This window comes from Indicator indicator, chromosome 16 (genome assembly GCF_027791375.1).
Source record: "Indicator indicator isolate 239-I01 chromosome 16, UM_Iind_1.1, whole genome shotgun sequence".
NCBI classification, from domain to species: domain Eukaryota; kingdom Metazoa; phylum Chordata; class Aves; order Piciformes; family Indicatoridae; genus Indicator; species Indicator indicator.
The window spans coordinates 19,002,277-19,018,123 of record NC_072025.1 but is presented as its reverse complement, the minus strand read 5'-3'; the positions used below and the strand labels follow the sequence as shown (position 1 = coordinate 19,018,123).

At 48.7% G+C, this 15,847-nt stretch overlaps 1 protein-coding gene across 5 annotated transcripts in view; it reads right to left on the bottom strand.

Moving 5' to 3' along the window:
• NTRK3 (neurotrophic receptor tyrosine kinase 3) overlaps window positions 1–15,847 on the bottom strand; it is a 250,744-nt gene that overhangs the window by 155,116 nt on the left and 79,781 nt on the right. For 4 of the 5 annotated variants that reach the window (XM_054388351.1, XM_054388348.1, XM_054388349.1 and 1 more), the window contains 6 exons: window positions 13,023–13,165; window positions 12,321–12,462; window positions 9,515–9,811; window positions 4,962–4,985; window positions 3,802–3,872; window positions 1,714–1,816 (listed from right to left, as the gene is read on the bottom strand). In XM_054388351.1, the coding sequence (XP_054244326.1) occupies window positions 1,714–1,816; window positions 3,802–3,872; window positions 4,962–4,985; window positions 9,515–9,811; window positions 12,321–12,462; window positions 13,023–13,165 (780 nt within the window). The remainder of the gene's footprint in view (window positions 1–1,713; window positions 1,817–3,801; window positions 3,873–4,961; window positions 4,986–9,514; window positions 9,812–12,320; window positions 12,463–13,022; window positions 13,166–15,847) is intronic. The other variant, XM_054388350.1, reaches the window with a different exon arrangement.

Sequence of the window (15,847 nt, the reverse complement as noted above, 5' to 3'; positions counted from 1 at the left end):
CTGCCCATGGTGGGGAGGTTGGAGGAGATGATCTCTAAGGTCCCTTCCAACCTGAGCCATTCTAGGGTTCTGGCTAAACATTTTTGCCTTCCAAAAACTGCACACAGAAGCATCCATGACAGCATCCCTCCAGCTTCTGGGAGGACAGAATATCCACCACCACACTCACCCAAACACCTCTGCACACACTCACATGCACATCTCTTCACCAAGACTGGTTATTCACATGAGACTCATTCCCCTTTGATTCTTCCATCAGGGTCAGAAGTTACTTTTCCTTTCTTATATTTGTACCTCTAAGCCCCATCAGTAGCAATACCCTGGCAGTGACAAATCTCTCCAGAAGGCACCCAACATCATCCCCCCTTTTACAGATGGGGAAATCAAAGCAGAGACAGAGGTTAAGTCAGCTAGTTGCCTATGGACACTAAGTGAGTCAGTGGAAGAGCTGGGAATTGATCCCAGGAACCCTGTCTTCCATTCCTCTATTCCACCCACCAGTCAGTACACCCCACCAGATGGTTCTTATCATTGGACATATGGACTAAATATTACTAAGTTGGTGTAGAAGATTCACTATTTAATTAAATGTCCTGTCTTCTCTCTCCATAGGATGCAGAGGAGAAACTCCAGCCAGAATCCCATCTGGACCCACTCAGAAATGTCTTTTTAAACCAAACAAAGCCCCAGGAAGCACCAGAAATGTTCCCAAACCTCTCAACCTGCCCTCCCATGCAGGTCCCAGCAAGGCCAGAGGAAGGCTGCGACTCAAGAGCCTCAGAAGCAGCTCAGGTTAGTCAAAGCTTGGCTTCAAACAGTGTGTGCATGAGCCACCAATTAGGCCGGGAACTACTTTGTCATGGGAAGGCTCTTCCTCCAACCTTCAAGGGGCACCACCAACGCTGCCCAACTGGAGATACCAGCAGAGTCACAAAAAGCAGATGGCACAGAGTCATCTACTTTCTTCTGGCATTAGCTCTGTCACATCACTGTGCTGGTGTTGGTAGCACAGGGACACCCATCTTGCCTGGCAAACATCAGATGCCTTCTCACTTTCTAATCACTACCAGGGACACTTGAAATACCTCTTAAAGTGGTTATTCATGCTGCAGAGGAGGAAACCTTCCAGCAGAGAGGCAGCAGATGGGAGCCTTCCACATCGCTGAAAGACAGGTCAGCAGTTGCTTTTGTGGCAGGGACCTTATGAGCTTAGAGTAGCATCCTGGTCCCCATCCACAGCCAGGCACAGAATGGGTCCACCTGCCCTTCCAATAGAACCTAAACCAATTCCATATCCTTCTCTACCTCCTTCATACACCCTGCCCTCTGCACCCAGCGTGATGCAAGGCAAAACCCATGCACCACCAAGTCCACCCAGAAGATTTCATCAAAGAACACACTCTCCTGAGCACAGCTCTTTCAACACACAGCTGGAGGGAGAAAGCTCAAAGCCCTGCTAGGCAGCCTGTAGATGCAGATGTGTGCTGCTAAGGAGAACACACACAGACTTCTGCCCAGCAGAAGCACCCAGAGGTGAGAACATCTCCATCACTCCCTCAGCAAACAGAACAGGTTTGGACACTGTGCTCTTCAGAAGGCTTTGCACCAAGACTGATGAGGTAGGAATAAAACCACACCACCTTTCCACCTGTGCTATAAGAGCCTGGCAATCCTGGAAGATGCCTCCTGCTAGAGGAAAGCAACTGCACTTACCTTTCATCCCAAACTTGGACCGCCGGCCGTACTTGTTGATCATAATAAAGAGGATGACCAAGAGGACACAAGCAAAAGCTGCCAGCCCAACTGCGATGGAAACCTGAAAGGAGAAAGCCTCAGAGTCAAGAGAGGGGAATTTGGGGGTTCAGATTGGAAATACAGCAACCTCCTTGCCCAGATAACCTCTCTAGAGGCTCACACCTGCTGCTGCCGCACCGTGGATATCAGCCGAGAAAGGATCCACGAGAAAGGATCCACGATGGCACAGCTTGGAAGCACCACAGGTCTGATGAGCTGGGGTCTCCCTGTCAGTGATACCAGTCTGGCACCAGCTCTCCCCAGCCTCTCCATTTATCTGCAAGGAAGGAGGTCCTCTGCTCTAATGCCCGGGTCCTCCCTTCACTGCCCCACATCACGAGCCTCCAATTCTGACATCACCATCACTGGGCCATGACATCACCACTGGGCCATGACATCACCATGCTAAAGCTACCCTAACCTGAGCTGGGATTACACAGGAGCAGCAGAAAACTCTTTGGAAAGAGCAACTCTGCCTCCACCCAAACCTCCCTCAGGACAAAAAAATGAGGGGAAATAACACACCACGAAAAGAAAATGGAAGAAATGAAGTAGGACTGGTTTAGGTTTTTCTTCCCCCAAAACCATTTGGTTTTCCTAAAGTCTGTAATGGTTCTCCCTGCTTGTTGTAATTTAGTTTTGGTTTTTTTTTTTTAGTAGTCAATATTTATCCTACAACAGTGTCTAAAAACCCTTCACTGGAACTGCAGTTCCACTGTGTCAGTATACAAGCAGAGGAAAGAAAACCTCCTTGCCCTAAAGGGTTTACAATCCCAGGCTTATTTTAATATTTATGAATATTTATTCCTCCAAGCCTTTGCTGGAGCTCTTTTTATTGCATTGATGTAAACAACAATTTCCTTGGCATTTGTCCAATTGTGCTGGGGTCTTGTGATGCATTTAGACTTTGCTTCCTTTTACAAAACTCTATTCTGCTCCTAATAGAAAAGGCATCATTTCACCAAGAAAAAGACATTTCAATTTGCAACTCTTTCCCCTGCCCTTGATACATCAGCTACTAGATTTATTTTTGGTTTTAACATTTGTTACTTTGCCACACTCTGTTTTCACCCCCACACACACACACAATGTTTGCTGGGCTGTACATCTAATAATCAGTGCACATGATTACTCCAAGCCTCAGTGTTCAAAGTTTTCCCTCCAGTTACAAGAGATTTTCAGTTGGAGGAGGAGAATTGAAACCAAGATGGATTGAGTTCTCTTCCTTCTGTGGATGTCTGGTGCGTCTCAAGATCTTAAAATCTGCACAATTAGAGCAATTGTGGTGACTGAAACCAAGGTGGATTGAGTTCTCCTCCTTCTGTTGATGCCTTGTAGGTTTCAAGATCTTAAAATCTGCACAATTAGAGCAATTGTGGTAACTGAAACCAAGGTGGATTGAGTTCTCCTCCTTCTGTGGATGCCTGGTGGGTCTTAAGATCTCAAAATCTGCACAATTAGAGCAATTGTGATAACCTGATAATTTCCACACCCCCCTCCCAACACTTACACACAAGTATTTGTCCCTTTTTGCCTGGATTCTGCAAGAGAAAGACCATCCTGAGACCTGAGAAGCCAAAAGCTTTCTTTCCTTTTTCAGTTTTGGCATGGCCTGCACAGCAGGAGGGAAGGCAAACTGGCATTGACAGAATGGAGTCAAGGTAAATCTGAGTCCCTCACAAGGCTAAGCCTAACAGCTCAATAATAGCCTGAAACAGACAATTGCCTGTTTGTTTGCTCTCTGGGTGCTGCTTTTTTAGAGAGAGAATTTCTGACCCTGCCAGTAGCAGCTTCACAGGATGCCTCATTTTCAAAGAGATCCTTGGCTCCACTGCAGACCCAAGAGGATCATGTGGTTCCTCCCAGTGTAAGCCACAAAATCCTTCTGATTGTTGGCTTGAGTCAGAAAGGAAGAGATTTTTTTTTTTCTTGCAAACATCTCCAAGCAGCAGAGGAATGTAAATAGTGAGTTGTCTACAGTTCTGCAGGGAAGAGGACAAGACTCACCCCAAAAGTGTCCTCCTCTGGTTTGTGGGTCACAGTGATGGGTGGGGTGGGACTCACTTCATAATCACCGACTGAAACCAAAAGACCAAAGACAGAAGATTCAGCAGGGCTCCCGTGGGGCTGCCAAGACACATCCCCAGTGGCAGTGTCTGATCTAATGACAGCCAGGTCACCCCTAACAGAGGCTGCAAATTCCTGTTTCAGAGGGCACCAAAATCAACTGTCAGAGAGTTTCTGATGCACATCAGCAGAGAAAAACACTGAGCAGGACAATGCTGATGTCACTCCAACCTTACACAAAACATTAGAGTGCCTGATCTTCTGTGTTGGGTGGCCTCCAGCCCTGAGCCATCTCCCAAAGTTTCCAGTTTACTGGTCTAAGAAGGGCTAAAACACAAGATTGACTCCAGCAGAACTTGATCATAGAATGGCTCAGGTTGGAAGGGACATCATTGGTCATCCACACTAACCTCCCAGCCATGGGCAGGGACACCTCTCAACTAGACTCAGCTGCTCAGGGCCTCATCCAGCCTGGCCTTGAACACCTCCAGGAAGGAGGCAGCCACAACCTCCCTGGGCAGCCTATTCCAGAGTCTCACCACCCTCCTACTGAAGAACTTCTTCCTCAGATCCAGTCTCACCCTGCTCTCCCTCAGCCTCACATCATTCTCCCTTGTTCTGTCTCTAGACACTCTCATGAAGAGTCCCTCTGCAGCCTTCCTGGAGGATCCCCTCAGCTACTGGAAGGCAGCTCTAAGGTGCCCCTGGAGTCTTCTCTTCTCCAGCTCCTTCAGACTGTCCTCACAGCAGAGGTGTTCCAGTCCTTGGATCATCTTTGTGGCCTCCTCTGAACTCTCTCCAGCAGCTCTGTGTCCTTCTTATGCTAGGGATATCAGAACTGGAGGCAGGATTGGAGGTGGGGTCTCAGCAGAGCAGAGTCAAGGGGCAGAGTCCCCTCTCTCGCCCTGCTGGCCACACCATTTTGATGCATTTGCCTACTAGTCAAATGCATGGAAAATCAGGGCTTTTTCCAACCTACACAAGCTTCCTTTTGTCTTCCTGTTTTTTATCCCTTAGGAGCAAATTAAGTCACAGAGAGACAGAGGAACCTGCCAAACCCAAACACCCCCACAGCATTCAAAGGGCAAGGGGACACTTACTTGAGACAAAGTTGTCCGTACTCTCTGTGGAAAGGACAAAGAGAGAAGCAACAGAGTTAGCAGCACAGCAAAGGAAGAGTAATCTCATTCCCAACCCACCCTCAGGCACTCAGCACCACCCTGAAGTTCCCAGGAAACCAAGGTCTTTCTGTCCTCTTGGGCAACCATAACTGGAAATTGCAGTGGATGTGCCACAGCAGGACATGCTGGAGGGTCAGGATGGAAAGAGCATAGGGCAGACTGTGCAGGGCCTTGGGCTGAAACAGGAGGGGACGGATGTTACTGCAAGGCCAGCAGCATGCTAACCACTCTTTGGAATGGTCCTTGAACAATCCTGCCTCCAGCAGGCCAGCAAAACTCCCACAGACACACAGGGCTCAGCAGCATGGAGGTGGAGGGCAAAGGAATAGATCTTGCCTGGCATGGCAGCATTCACCAAGGACAAAATCCCATGAAAATAAGGACCAGTTCCCAAGGAGGAGGGCTCAGTTTGGGGCAACAGGTTAGAGAGACCTCCCCTGACCTCTTTTTCATGAGCAGCTCAGGAAAGCCAACAGCATCTGAACTGGGCGTGGAGGCTGTGGCTGTCCCAGAGCTGCCTCTTGCCTGGGAAAACTACTCCAGTCCCTGCTGTCAGCCTCTTGACTGCTCCACTCTATTCAGTAAAGCTCCTTCAGCTCTGCAGGCAGCTGAGGCCCCAGATGATGAGGTCTAAAGCTCTTGGTGACACTCAGTTTACATAGCATGAGAGTAACATCAGCTTTCCATTCACTTGCCCATGTAAGAGACTGAGCCCCACAGTAACTGGAGTTTACACAGCTTTGCTGGCAGAGGGCTCCTGGAAGGACACTGCAATGTTCACACTGGAGGCTTGGAAAGGAAGCTTAAAGCAACCCCTGGGTGACAAACAGGGCTTTCCAAACCAGGGGGTGGGGGGAAAAAAACAAAACAAAACCTGAAAAAATATTTTGATTTCAATCAAGCAGAAGAGTAACTTCCTTTGGCTTTTTCTAGAAAGAGGATGGAAAAAAAAAAAAAAAGAAAGAAAAAGAAAAAAGGGAGGGGGAAGAGAAATATTTCACTTGGAGACTGTTGTGTTTGGGTTTTTTTACACCATTAAAGCAGGCAGAGCCTAGTTGCAAAACTCTCCCTGCTTTTATATTTTCCTCTTTCCGTTTTCTTTTTCTGCTGGACTAAGCAAATTCACTAAAAGCCCACCAAAAAACAAATTAAAAAAATGTTTTTCCAACTACATCTTATTTTTCAACATATAAAACATAGCCAAGACATTTCAGTCCACTTGAGTTCTCTGAGAAGCTCCCAAAGAACTGAACACTCATCACAGTGGATATTAACCTGTGTGGATTTAATAAAGAGATGGCAACCTGTGGCTGAGATGCCAGTGACAAGGTGCAAATGAGACTTTGATCAGGATATGAGACAAATCTGTCCTAGGAGCCACTGTCCTGGACCCTAGAGAAGCAGGATATGGCATGGGAGATATCTTCACAGCTTCTAACAGCACTTTTCTCTTCTCAACCTAAGCAGCACAATCTGGCACAGCAACAGGAGGTGGCAAACCAGAGGTGTCTCCAAAAGATGTGGTCACAGATCCTTTACTAGGCACTTTGCTTTCATTAATTAATTAAGACTAACAATTCTCATTCCACAGACAGTAAAATCTTTGCATGTGTGAATAGCTATGGGCAATAAACTTCCTGAATGGATCCCAGTGGGGAACCTTCCATTTGAGGTGTTTTCTGAGGGAGTCTACCTTCCAATGGGAAATGATAAACATCAGCTACACTGAGTCTTACAGGCAGCTGCTGCAGTGGATGGAGCAACAAACTTCAAGGGAAGCAAATTACATCCTGCATGGGGCTGGCAAGGTCTGCCAGGGTGAGGAACACTTTGGAACTCTAGATCAGAAGAAATAAAAGAAATGGGTCAGGGTTGGAAGGAACCTCAAGGATCATCCACTTCCAACCCCCCTGCCATGGGCAGGGACACCTCACACTAGATCAGGTTGCTCACAGCCATATCCAGCCTGACCTTCAAAACCTCCAGGGATGAGGCTTCCAGCACCCCCCTGGGCAACCTGTTCCAGTGTCTCACCACCCTCATGGGGAAGAATTTCTTTCTAACATCCAATCTGAATCTCCCCATTTCTACTTTTTTTCTATTTCCTCTATCCCTATCATTAGCTGACACCCTGAAAAGTCCCTTCCCAGTCCCCTCTCTCTCTCTCTGTCTCAGGATCAGTAAGGCCTCCACACCAACACTACTCACAAGGTGGTGAGGGAAGCTGCAGTCACAAGGGCAGTATTTTCCATGTCCCACATAACCCCATTCTCCCAGGACCTCTGGCACATGAGGCTCTTCAAACACCACTGTGCCTTCCCACATCATGGCATGGCTCAGATTCATTTCCAAACCCAGCCCTCCTGGAGCAGCAGATCTGCCTGCCCCCTTTTCTGGAGGTCCAGGACCTACTTAAGAGCTGTCCCCATTTGACAGATGGGGAAATTAAGTCACCAAGGTGAGACCTGACAGAGCTGAGACTGCAAACCTGTGCACCTCTCCTCACCCTCACCTACATTTGATAAGCTGCTCTTCTGCTCTAACAGAAGGAAACAAACAGGTCAGCTGGACAAAAAGGGCACCATCCTCAGAGCCAGAGCACAAATTTCACACTCCCATCCATCTCAGCTGCTTTGTTCAACTGTCAGATCTTCAAGGCAGAGATCTGGGGTTGCGTTTACGCTATTTGACCTGTGGGAAAGCTCTGTGTACATATATGGTGCAATATAAATAATAAATGAGAGCACTGGGGGTATTTTGCTATATTTAGCAAGTGCCCTATTTTGCTGGGTTTTCTCTGGGCTGCAGGGGCCAATTTAGAGCTGCCACTTTCTCATGGCTTCATTCCTGAAGGCTGCAGCACGCACGGATCTTAACTCCACCATGGCCAGCATGGGGGTGCACAGCCAGAGAGCAGAGCAAGGGCTGCATTCAGAGGAGTGTGTTCAGCAGACAGAGGAAGGTTCTCCTCCCCCTCTGTTCTGCCCTGGTGAGACCTCACCTGGAATATTGCATCCTGTTCTGGGCTCCCCAGTTCAAGAGACACAGGGATCTACTGGAGAGAATCCAATGCAGAGCTGTGAGGGTGATTAAGAGTGCTGCCCTATGAGGAGAGGCTGAGAGCCCTGGGGCAGTTTAGTCTGGAGAAGAGAAGACTGAGAGGGGATTTAATAAATGTTTCTAAATATCTGAGGGCTGGGGATCAAGAGGGAGGGGACAGGCTCTGCTCACTTGCACCCTGGGATAGGGCAAGGGGCAATGAATAGAAACTACAGCACAGGAGGTTCCACCTCAACATGAGGAGGAACTTCTTCACTGTGAGGGTCCCAGAGCACTGGAACAGGCTGCCCAGAGAGGTTGTGGAGTCTCCTTCTCCGGAGACTTTCAAGCCCTGTCTGGCTGTGTTCCTGTGTGACCTGTGCTGGATTCTCTGGTCCTGCTCTGGCAGGGGGGTTGGACTTGATGGTCTCCAGAGGTCCCTTCCAACCCCTAACATCCTGTGAGCCTATGAGGATGCTGTTCCCCAAAGTGTGATGGGAGAGGAATGCCTGAACTGATACCCACTGGCATGTTGGTGTTAATGAGGCAGGGAAATGTCAGCAGTGCCCTTCCTTGGGGCAGTGAAACTGTCCTGCTGAACTTTGGATCTTGAGAGGAGACAGCCTGAGGGTGTAGCCTGAGCTATGGCCTCTGACTAATCCTTCACAGAAAGATGTTGGGAATTCAGTTAAAACCATTTTATCTCCTGTGGGGTGGTCCTGGTCCTGAGTGCTAGAAAGATGGGACCTGCTGAGGAGGAAAAGCAACTCTTGAAGACACTGCAGGGTACAAGTGGGAATTCTAACCAGTCAGTGAAGAAACCCCAGCAAAGTGATGGGAAATGACTAATTGAGCTGTGGCATCTTCTGTAGGCCTGGCAGTCTGGAATTACACATGTCATACCCAGAAAGAAAACAACCCTGGCACTGCCCCATCCTGCTTTAGTCATTTCACAATTGCAAGCTTGAAGAAAACAATCAAATAAACAAACAAATAAATAAAAGGTAGAATTGCATCACTTCAAAGTGATGCAAAGGGGTTTCCTTTCTTTAGCTTCTGAAAAGCAATCCCAGTGAAAAAACTCTTCCAAAAACAATTGGGCAAGCTTTTTGGGACACCCCAGAGGAGACCCAAAATAATTGGCCAAACTTCCATCCTATTCCTACTGAAATCCCTAAAGCTGTTAAAAAAAAAAAAAAAAACCCACAAACAAAACACCACCACCACCACTACAGAATATCCAAACCACTTAGTGTCTCTCTTAGGACTTAAGTAGGAGAATCAAACCAGTCAGAAGAGGCCTGCAGAGGTCACCTCTTCCAACCTGCTGCTCAAAGGCCGGCTGGGGTGGTCAAGTGCAAGAACTGTTGTTGGGGTCATAGCAAGAGTTGTGGATTGCAGGCAACCCTAAAGACATAAACTGAATCTCCTACCTGGAAAGGGCTTTTCAAGGAAGTGTCCTTTGATGGTTTGGTTGGCTGAGCCCAGCTGGTTGGTGGCCACAATGGTGTAGTTGCCGTTGTTGTAGTGAGTGGGTTTGTTGAAGAGCAGGCAACCCTCAGAGACTTCCCCTTGCTGGTAAAACTCCATGTGGATGATCTCTGTCTCCCGGAGGACCTGGCCGTTGTGCAGCCAGTGAAGGGTGGGGGCTGGGTTCCCGTGCACTGCAAACGCGATGCAGTGCTCCAGGTGCAACACTGGCTCCTCCAGAGTCAGGATGCGAGGGGGATCTAGCAGAGAGAATACATGGCAGGCTCACAGCACCCCTCCACTCCCATCATGGCTCTGTGCACCATGGAAATTAAGACTGCTGGAAAAGCAACCTCCAAAATGCCTTATCCCCTTCTACTCTTCCCACGGATCTCTGTAAAGAAGCAGGGTGCTAAGTCACAAGACCCACTCCAGGCACCCCAGAAGGAGGGTCTGCACCACAGCCAGCTCTCTGGGGCTTCTGGACAAAGGTACAAATTAACAACAGGGATGGTCCTTTCTCCAGCCAAGAAACTATTAAGCCTGGAGTTGCCCAGTCCACATACCTACAGCTGCTCTCCTTCCCTCAAGGGATCAGAGGGAGGCCACCTGCTCCTGTTAAGGAGGATGCTGAGAGGCAGCACTGCTACATTACACATGTGCAAGGCACCCATGGGAGCTCTCCAGTCACACTGGACCACTTTTGGTTGCAGAGCTGTGGAAGCAAACCGCCTGTCCTTGGGGACTTCGGCTGCCTGAAGATCCCAGAGGAGTTCTCACCCACCCAGCACCCTCCAGGGGTGTTTTAATTAAAGGAGAGAGGAAGAGGGAAGAGAGAAACAGAGACTCCACCTGCAATTTATTGCATAGGCATTGTCTTCCCCCCGGGACACCCCAGGAATTGCAATGTTGCTTTGCTATTGCTTCTGAAACACTGTTTATGACACCCGCAGGTGAGGTCCCAAACCCCAAGGCTGGCAAGGTCTGAAGTAGAAGAATAGAGGTTTGTGCAAAGACAGGACACAAAAGGTCTTCCCTAAAACACTCCTTTTGCTGATCTTATCCAGCTGCAAATGCAGCCCATGAGGCATCCCCAAGGGGAACAAAAACAGTGCACCAACTCTGGCCCATCTTTTGGAAAACAGACTTGAAGGTCGTAGAATCACAGAATTGTCAGGGTTGGAAGGAACCTCAAGGATCAGCCAGTTCCAACCTCCCTGCCATGGGCAAGGACACCTCACACTGCAGCAGGTTGCTCACAGCCACATCCAGCGTGGCTGCAAAAACCTCCAGGGATGAGGCTTCCAGCAGCTCCCTGGACAACTTGTGCCAGTGTCTCACCACCCTCATGGGGAAGAATTTCTTCCTAACATCCAATCTGAATCTACCCATTTCTACTTTTTACAATTCCCTCTATCCCTGTCATTAGCTGACACCCTAAAAAGTCCCTCCCCAGCTTTCTTGTATGCCCCCTTCAGATACTGGAAGGCCACAATAAGGTCTCCTCAAGAGAAAAGGATGCAGAGCCAGTTGGAGCTGAGTAAAGTTCTCCCACTAGCACCCAGACACCCTGAACCACAGAGCTGTGTCCCAGCCACCTCCTTTCACTCACAAGCTTCGAGCTGCATGTGGCTTGTTCACATCTTCCTGGCAAGGAGGATGCAAAACAGGCAGCCACCTACACACCCAACCCCAGATCATTTCAGTGTGAAATTCCAGCCCAAGTAATGGGTCTGGGCAACAAGAGCAAGAGCAGCAGAAACTGTGAGGAGCTTAGAGGATTACATGGGTGAAAACAGGCACTTGCCCTGGTGCTGTTTAAGGTGTGCAGGAAAAGATGCTAAAAAGCAGAGCAAAAATCCCCTGCCTGCCTGATGCTCAGTCACCTCTGAGCTGATCTGAGCCTTAATCACCTCCATTCTTCAAACCATCAATAGTACTTATTGGGAAGAAGATGAAAGCAGTAAAGCATCTGTTCTCCTTTTTCCCCCTCCTACCCTTTGTGACTGCCTTGTCTACAGAACCCCACACCTCCTGCACTGCTCTGGGACATGTGTGGGCTCACCAAGCCCAGCCAGAACCCCACATAGTTTTCCACTCCACCTGGCAAGGATGAAGGTGGTGGAGAGATTTTTTCAAACTACAGAATAAAGGCAAATATTACAGACACAGCAACATATAGTAAATCTCAGCTGCTTGAGAGCACAAAGCTGTGTAAACTTCCTCTTAAGGTCAGGTTTGTGTTAAGTTTTATTAGAGAGCACAAAGAAAGTTTAGCTACTTGCAGCTAAAAGTGAACAGTTGGAATGTGACACGTGCATGTTTACATGGCATTTGTAGGAGCAGGCCTGGGAGGAAGGTCTGAGGACCCCTCAAATCAGAAGCAAGATTCATTTGCTTTAGCAAGGGTGACATTTAACCCCTCACACAGCATCAGGCAGAGCACCTCTGTGTCTGTAAACACAGTTCTAATCCCACTGTGGCTTTTCCTTCCCCTACTGGGTCTCCCAAGAGATGAGTGGAGAGAGATCCACCACCAGTGTGGCACCACTGCTCCTCCCCTGCCCTAGGGCTCATTTCTGCATTAATGGAAGCAGCAGAAAAGCAAAAATACAGCTACTTGAGAGCTGTGCAGGGATCCTCCTCCTCACTGCACTCAGCTCCTAATCCTCATCCACCAAACCAGGTAGCAAGTGGCCATGCATTCAGACAGCTCCCAGGGCAGCCCTCCAGCCTCTCTACAGTCAAGGTCTCTCCATTGCTACTTACAGTAGACTGTGAGCAGCACACTGGCATTGCTCATCCCCACCACGTTCTCAGCAATGCAGGTAAGCAGGAACCCATTGTCCTCACTGGTGACATTCACCAAGGTCAAATTGATGGCATGAACGTTGGTCCAGTTGAGGTTGGTCTAAAAATCCCAGAGAGAGAGAGACAGAAATCAGCTTCTGGTAGCTCCTTTTCTCCCCAGCCCTCAGCACATGAGGATCACAGTGTTCCACCTGTGAGGAGGCTCCCCAAAGTCCAAGGGCAGCTAGGATCTGTGTGAAAGGAGATGTTTCCTAGTGTGCTAACACACCACACCTTAAAGAGGGGAGAGAGCCAAGGTGGTGTAGCACAGGGAAGCTGGGCTTGCCCCTCGGAAAGCTTGTTGAGCTGCCTGTTTCAGCTACAGCTGAGGGAGTTCCACGGCAGGAGACATGAATCAATTCAGCTGGGGAGCCCTGAGACACAAAGCTATCTCATCTTCACTTTCCAGCCACACCAAAGGAAGGGTTTGCTGCTTTCAGGTAGTTCAAGTGTTCTCAGGTGGGTAGAGCACAGCCTCAATTTCCCCTTGGATAGGATCATTTCACTTCCACCATCCCTCCACTTGACCCTCTGCTCTGGAGAGATCTGGGGAACCCCTGGTAGACGTCTTGCCCTTGCCACCTTGGGCACAAGGCAGCACTGGAGCCCAGCAGCCCCCACCTGGTGTGTGTTGATGGAGTGGAGGTCAGCCACGGTCCAGTCGACGTCGGGCAGCGGCGAGCCAGAGCCGTTGCAGGTGATGACTGCGTTCTCCCCTTCCCGCACCGTCAGGTTCACGTGGCTCACACTGATCTCAGGGAGGTCTAGGAGAGCCAAACACCAAGGTGCTCAGGTGTGCAGCAGAATTTGCTGCTTCCAACCACAGGACATGTGTTGACCCAAGATCCCCACCAAAAAAAAAAAAAAAAAAATCAGCTTCCAGCACCTTGGGATAAGTAGCAGGAGAGAACAGCATGGCTTTGCCCAACGGAGGGAAGGAGAGGTCTTGGAGAGAAGGGAAAATGTAGACACTGAAGCTGAACAGAGCCTCCCATCCCATTCAATTCCAAAAGCTAGTGTCCACTTCTGACTGCCCTTCCCTTCAAGTAATCCCCCATTCCCATCTCTGCTAATCCCAAAGTAGCTGCTCCAGGGCAGTCATCTGGGATGGGAAAGTGCTGGGAGAGGATGCAAAACATTCCCACCTCTGGGGACAAGGTAGAGCACCCAGCACTCCAGGTGAGGAAAATGTCCCTCTGATTTATAACAATCAAGAGAAGATGACCCAGGATGTGTCCTTCTGTTAACTGCAGCTCTCCTAATAAAAGGTGCCCTTGTTCTTCCTTGGTGGTGGCAGAGGAACCCACTGATTTATGGTGCCTCTGATTTACACCACTTCCTCCCTTGCCATCACAGGTGCCAAATATCCTTGCAACACAAAACCAGACAGAACTGGTTGCATGAAGGGCAAACAGCTTTCTTGCACAGGGGAGGCCTTCTGGGCTCTTCATAGAGACAAACTGACCAGGCAGGGCAGGGAGGAGCTGAGCAGTAGTCTGCTCCCATCACAGCATCCATCCCAACAACCCAAAGCCACGGCCAGGGACACACAGCCTTTCCTTGCCACCAGCGAGTAACACCATTGGGCTCATCTGGGGGGATGCCAGAAGAAACAAGGCAGCAGCCAAGGTCTGGCAAAGCTGCACAGGTGAGCAAGGAGCAACAGAGAGAAGATTAAAAGGCCGCGCGTGGTCACTTCACGTTGAGCCACACCAAGCTACAGCAGCCCTCAGAATCAAAGGACAAAGACAAATGGGCTGTTGTTACAACATCCCTTGAGTCCTCTTAAAGCTTGAAGAAAAAGACTCTCCCTCTAGAGGCAAGCAGATCAGTGTGGCTCCCTGCTCTCAAGGAGACTGAGAGGGCAGAGGAGATGCTCACCCTGCACACCAGCACGTTTGGGTTCTCAAATCAGCACCCACTGTCCCCTACAGTCTAATGCCACCATTGATGGGGTCACCTTTTTCTCCTGTCCCTGATCCCTAAGGATTTCTGTTGGTTTTTTTTTTTTTCCTTTTTCTTTTAATCTTTGCAGATTATATTCTTCCCATGTGGGAAGGAAATTACAGCACACTCAAATCTTTTTAGTCCATCCACATGCAGGCACGCTTTGGCCAGTTTCCAGAGCTTAATAAAGGGGACATCATGAACTTGAGGGAAAATAAATAAATAACCAAGCCATGCAAATCCAAATGCTTGTGCTGTTTGCCTGCTACTGCTACAGGGAACGAACCCCCACATTCCTAGAACAGAAAACAATCATTAGAAAAAGAAAATATCTGGGTTTGCTCTTTGATTCTTTTTTTTTTCCTAGCCTGCAAGTTTGACAGCCGCTTGCATATAGGCAGTTTAATTGTTCTGCTGAAGGTGCAACTCCTTCCCCTTCCCCTGCAAGGGATGCTTTCCCTTAATGGCAATAGCAGAGCAAGAACTGACACTGAACAGACAGCTGATGTGTGAACAAGGTGAAGGAGGAAAAGAAAAGGATAATTTCTGAACATGCCTCATGTTGCTCCTGGGGCCACAAGACTCTTTTAAACATCAGCCGGGAAGAGAAAGAGATATAAAGTCACTGCTGCCTCTTCCCTACAGATATGGGCTTTCAGTTGAAGGAAAAAAAATAATAGAAGAACAAAACAAAAGCAAATGAATAGAGAGATGTATTTCCTAGGAGTAATTACAAAAGACACAGTGGCAGTGTCTTGTAACAATAAACCGTTAGACAGAAGAAGAGCAAGGTGAAACACATCCCTTTTCATGCAGGCTCATCACTACCAATGACACTGCAGGCTAAGAAATGCCCCAAATCAGCCAATCTTTTCATACACACAGACAGCAGCCCCACACACACCCACAGAGAGTCTTTTGAATCCACAAACTGCCCCAAATCAGGGTAAGAAATGGCCCAAATCCCCCGATCTCTTCATACACACAACCAGCAGCCCCACACTGACCCAGAGGCAGCATTTTGAATGCACAAACTTCCACAAATCAGTATAAGAAATGCCCCAAATCCCCAATCTCTTCACATAGACAGCAACAGCAGCCCCACACTGACCTAAAGGCAGCATTTTGAATCTACAAACTGCCCCAAGTGAGGGTAAGAAATACTCCCAATCCCCCAGTCTCTTCACACACACAAACAGCAACTCCCAACATTGAACCAGAGGCAGCATTTTGAATCCACAAACTGCCCCAAATCAGGGCAAGAAACACTCCCAATCCCCCAATCTCTTCACACACACAACCAGCAGCCCCACACTGACCAAGAGGCAGCGTTTTGACTCCACAAACTTCCCCACAGGGTGAGATGCTGCCACCCCAGGTTCCCCCAAGCACATGGTTGAAGTAGGGGTGCCAGAGGGGGCAGTGCCCCTGCCTGGCCCCAGGAGTCATAGAATCATAGAATCAAGAAGGTTGGAAGAGACCTCAAAGATCATCGAGTC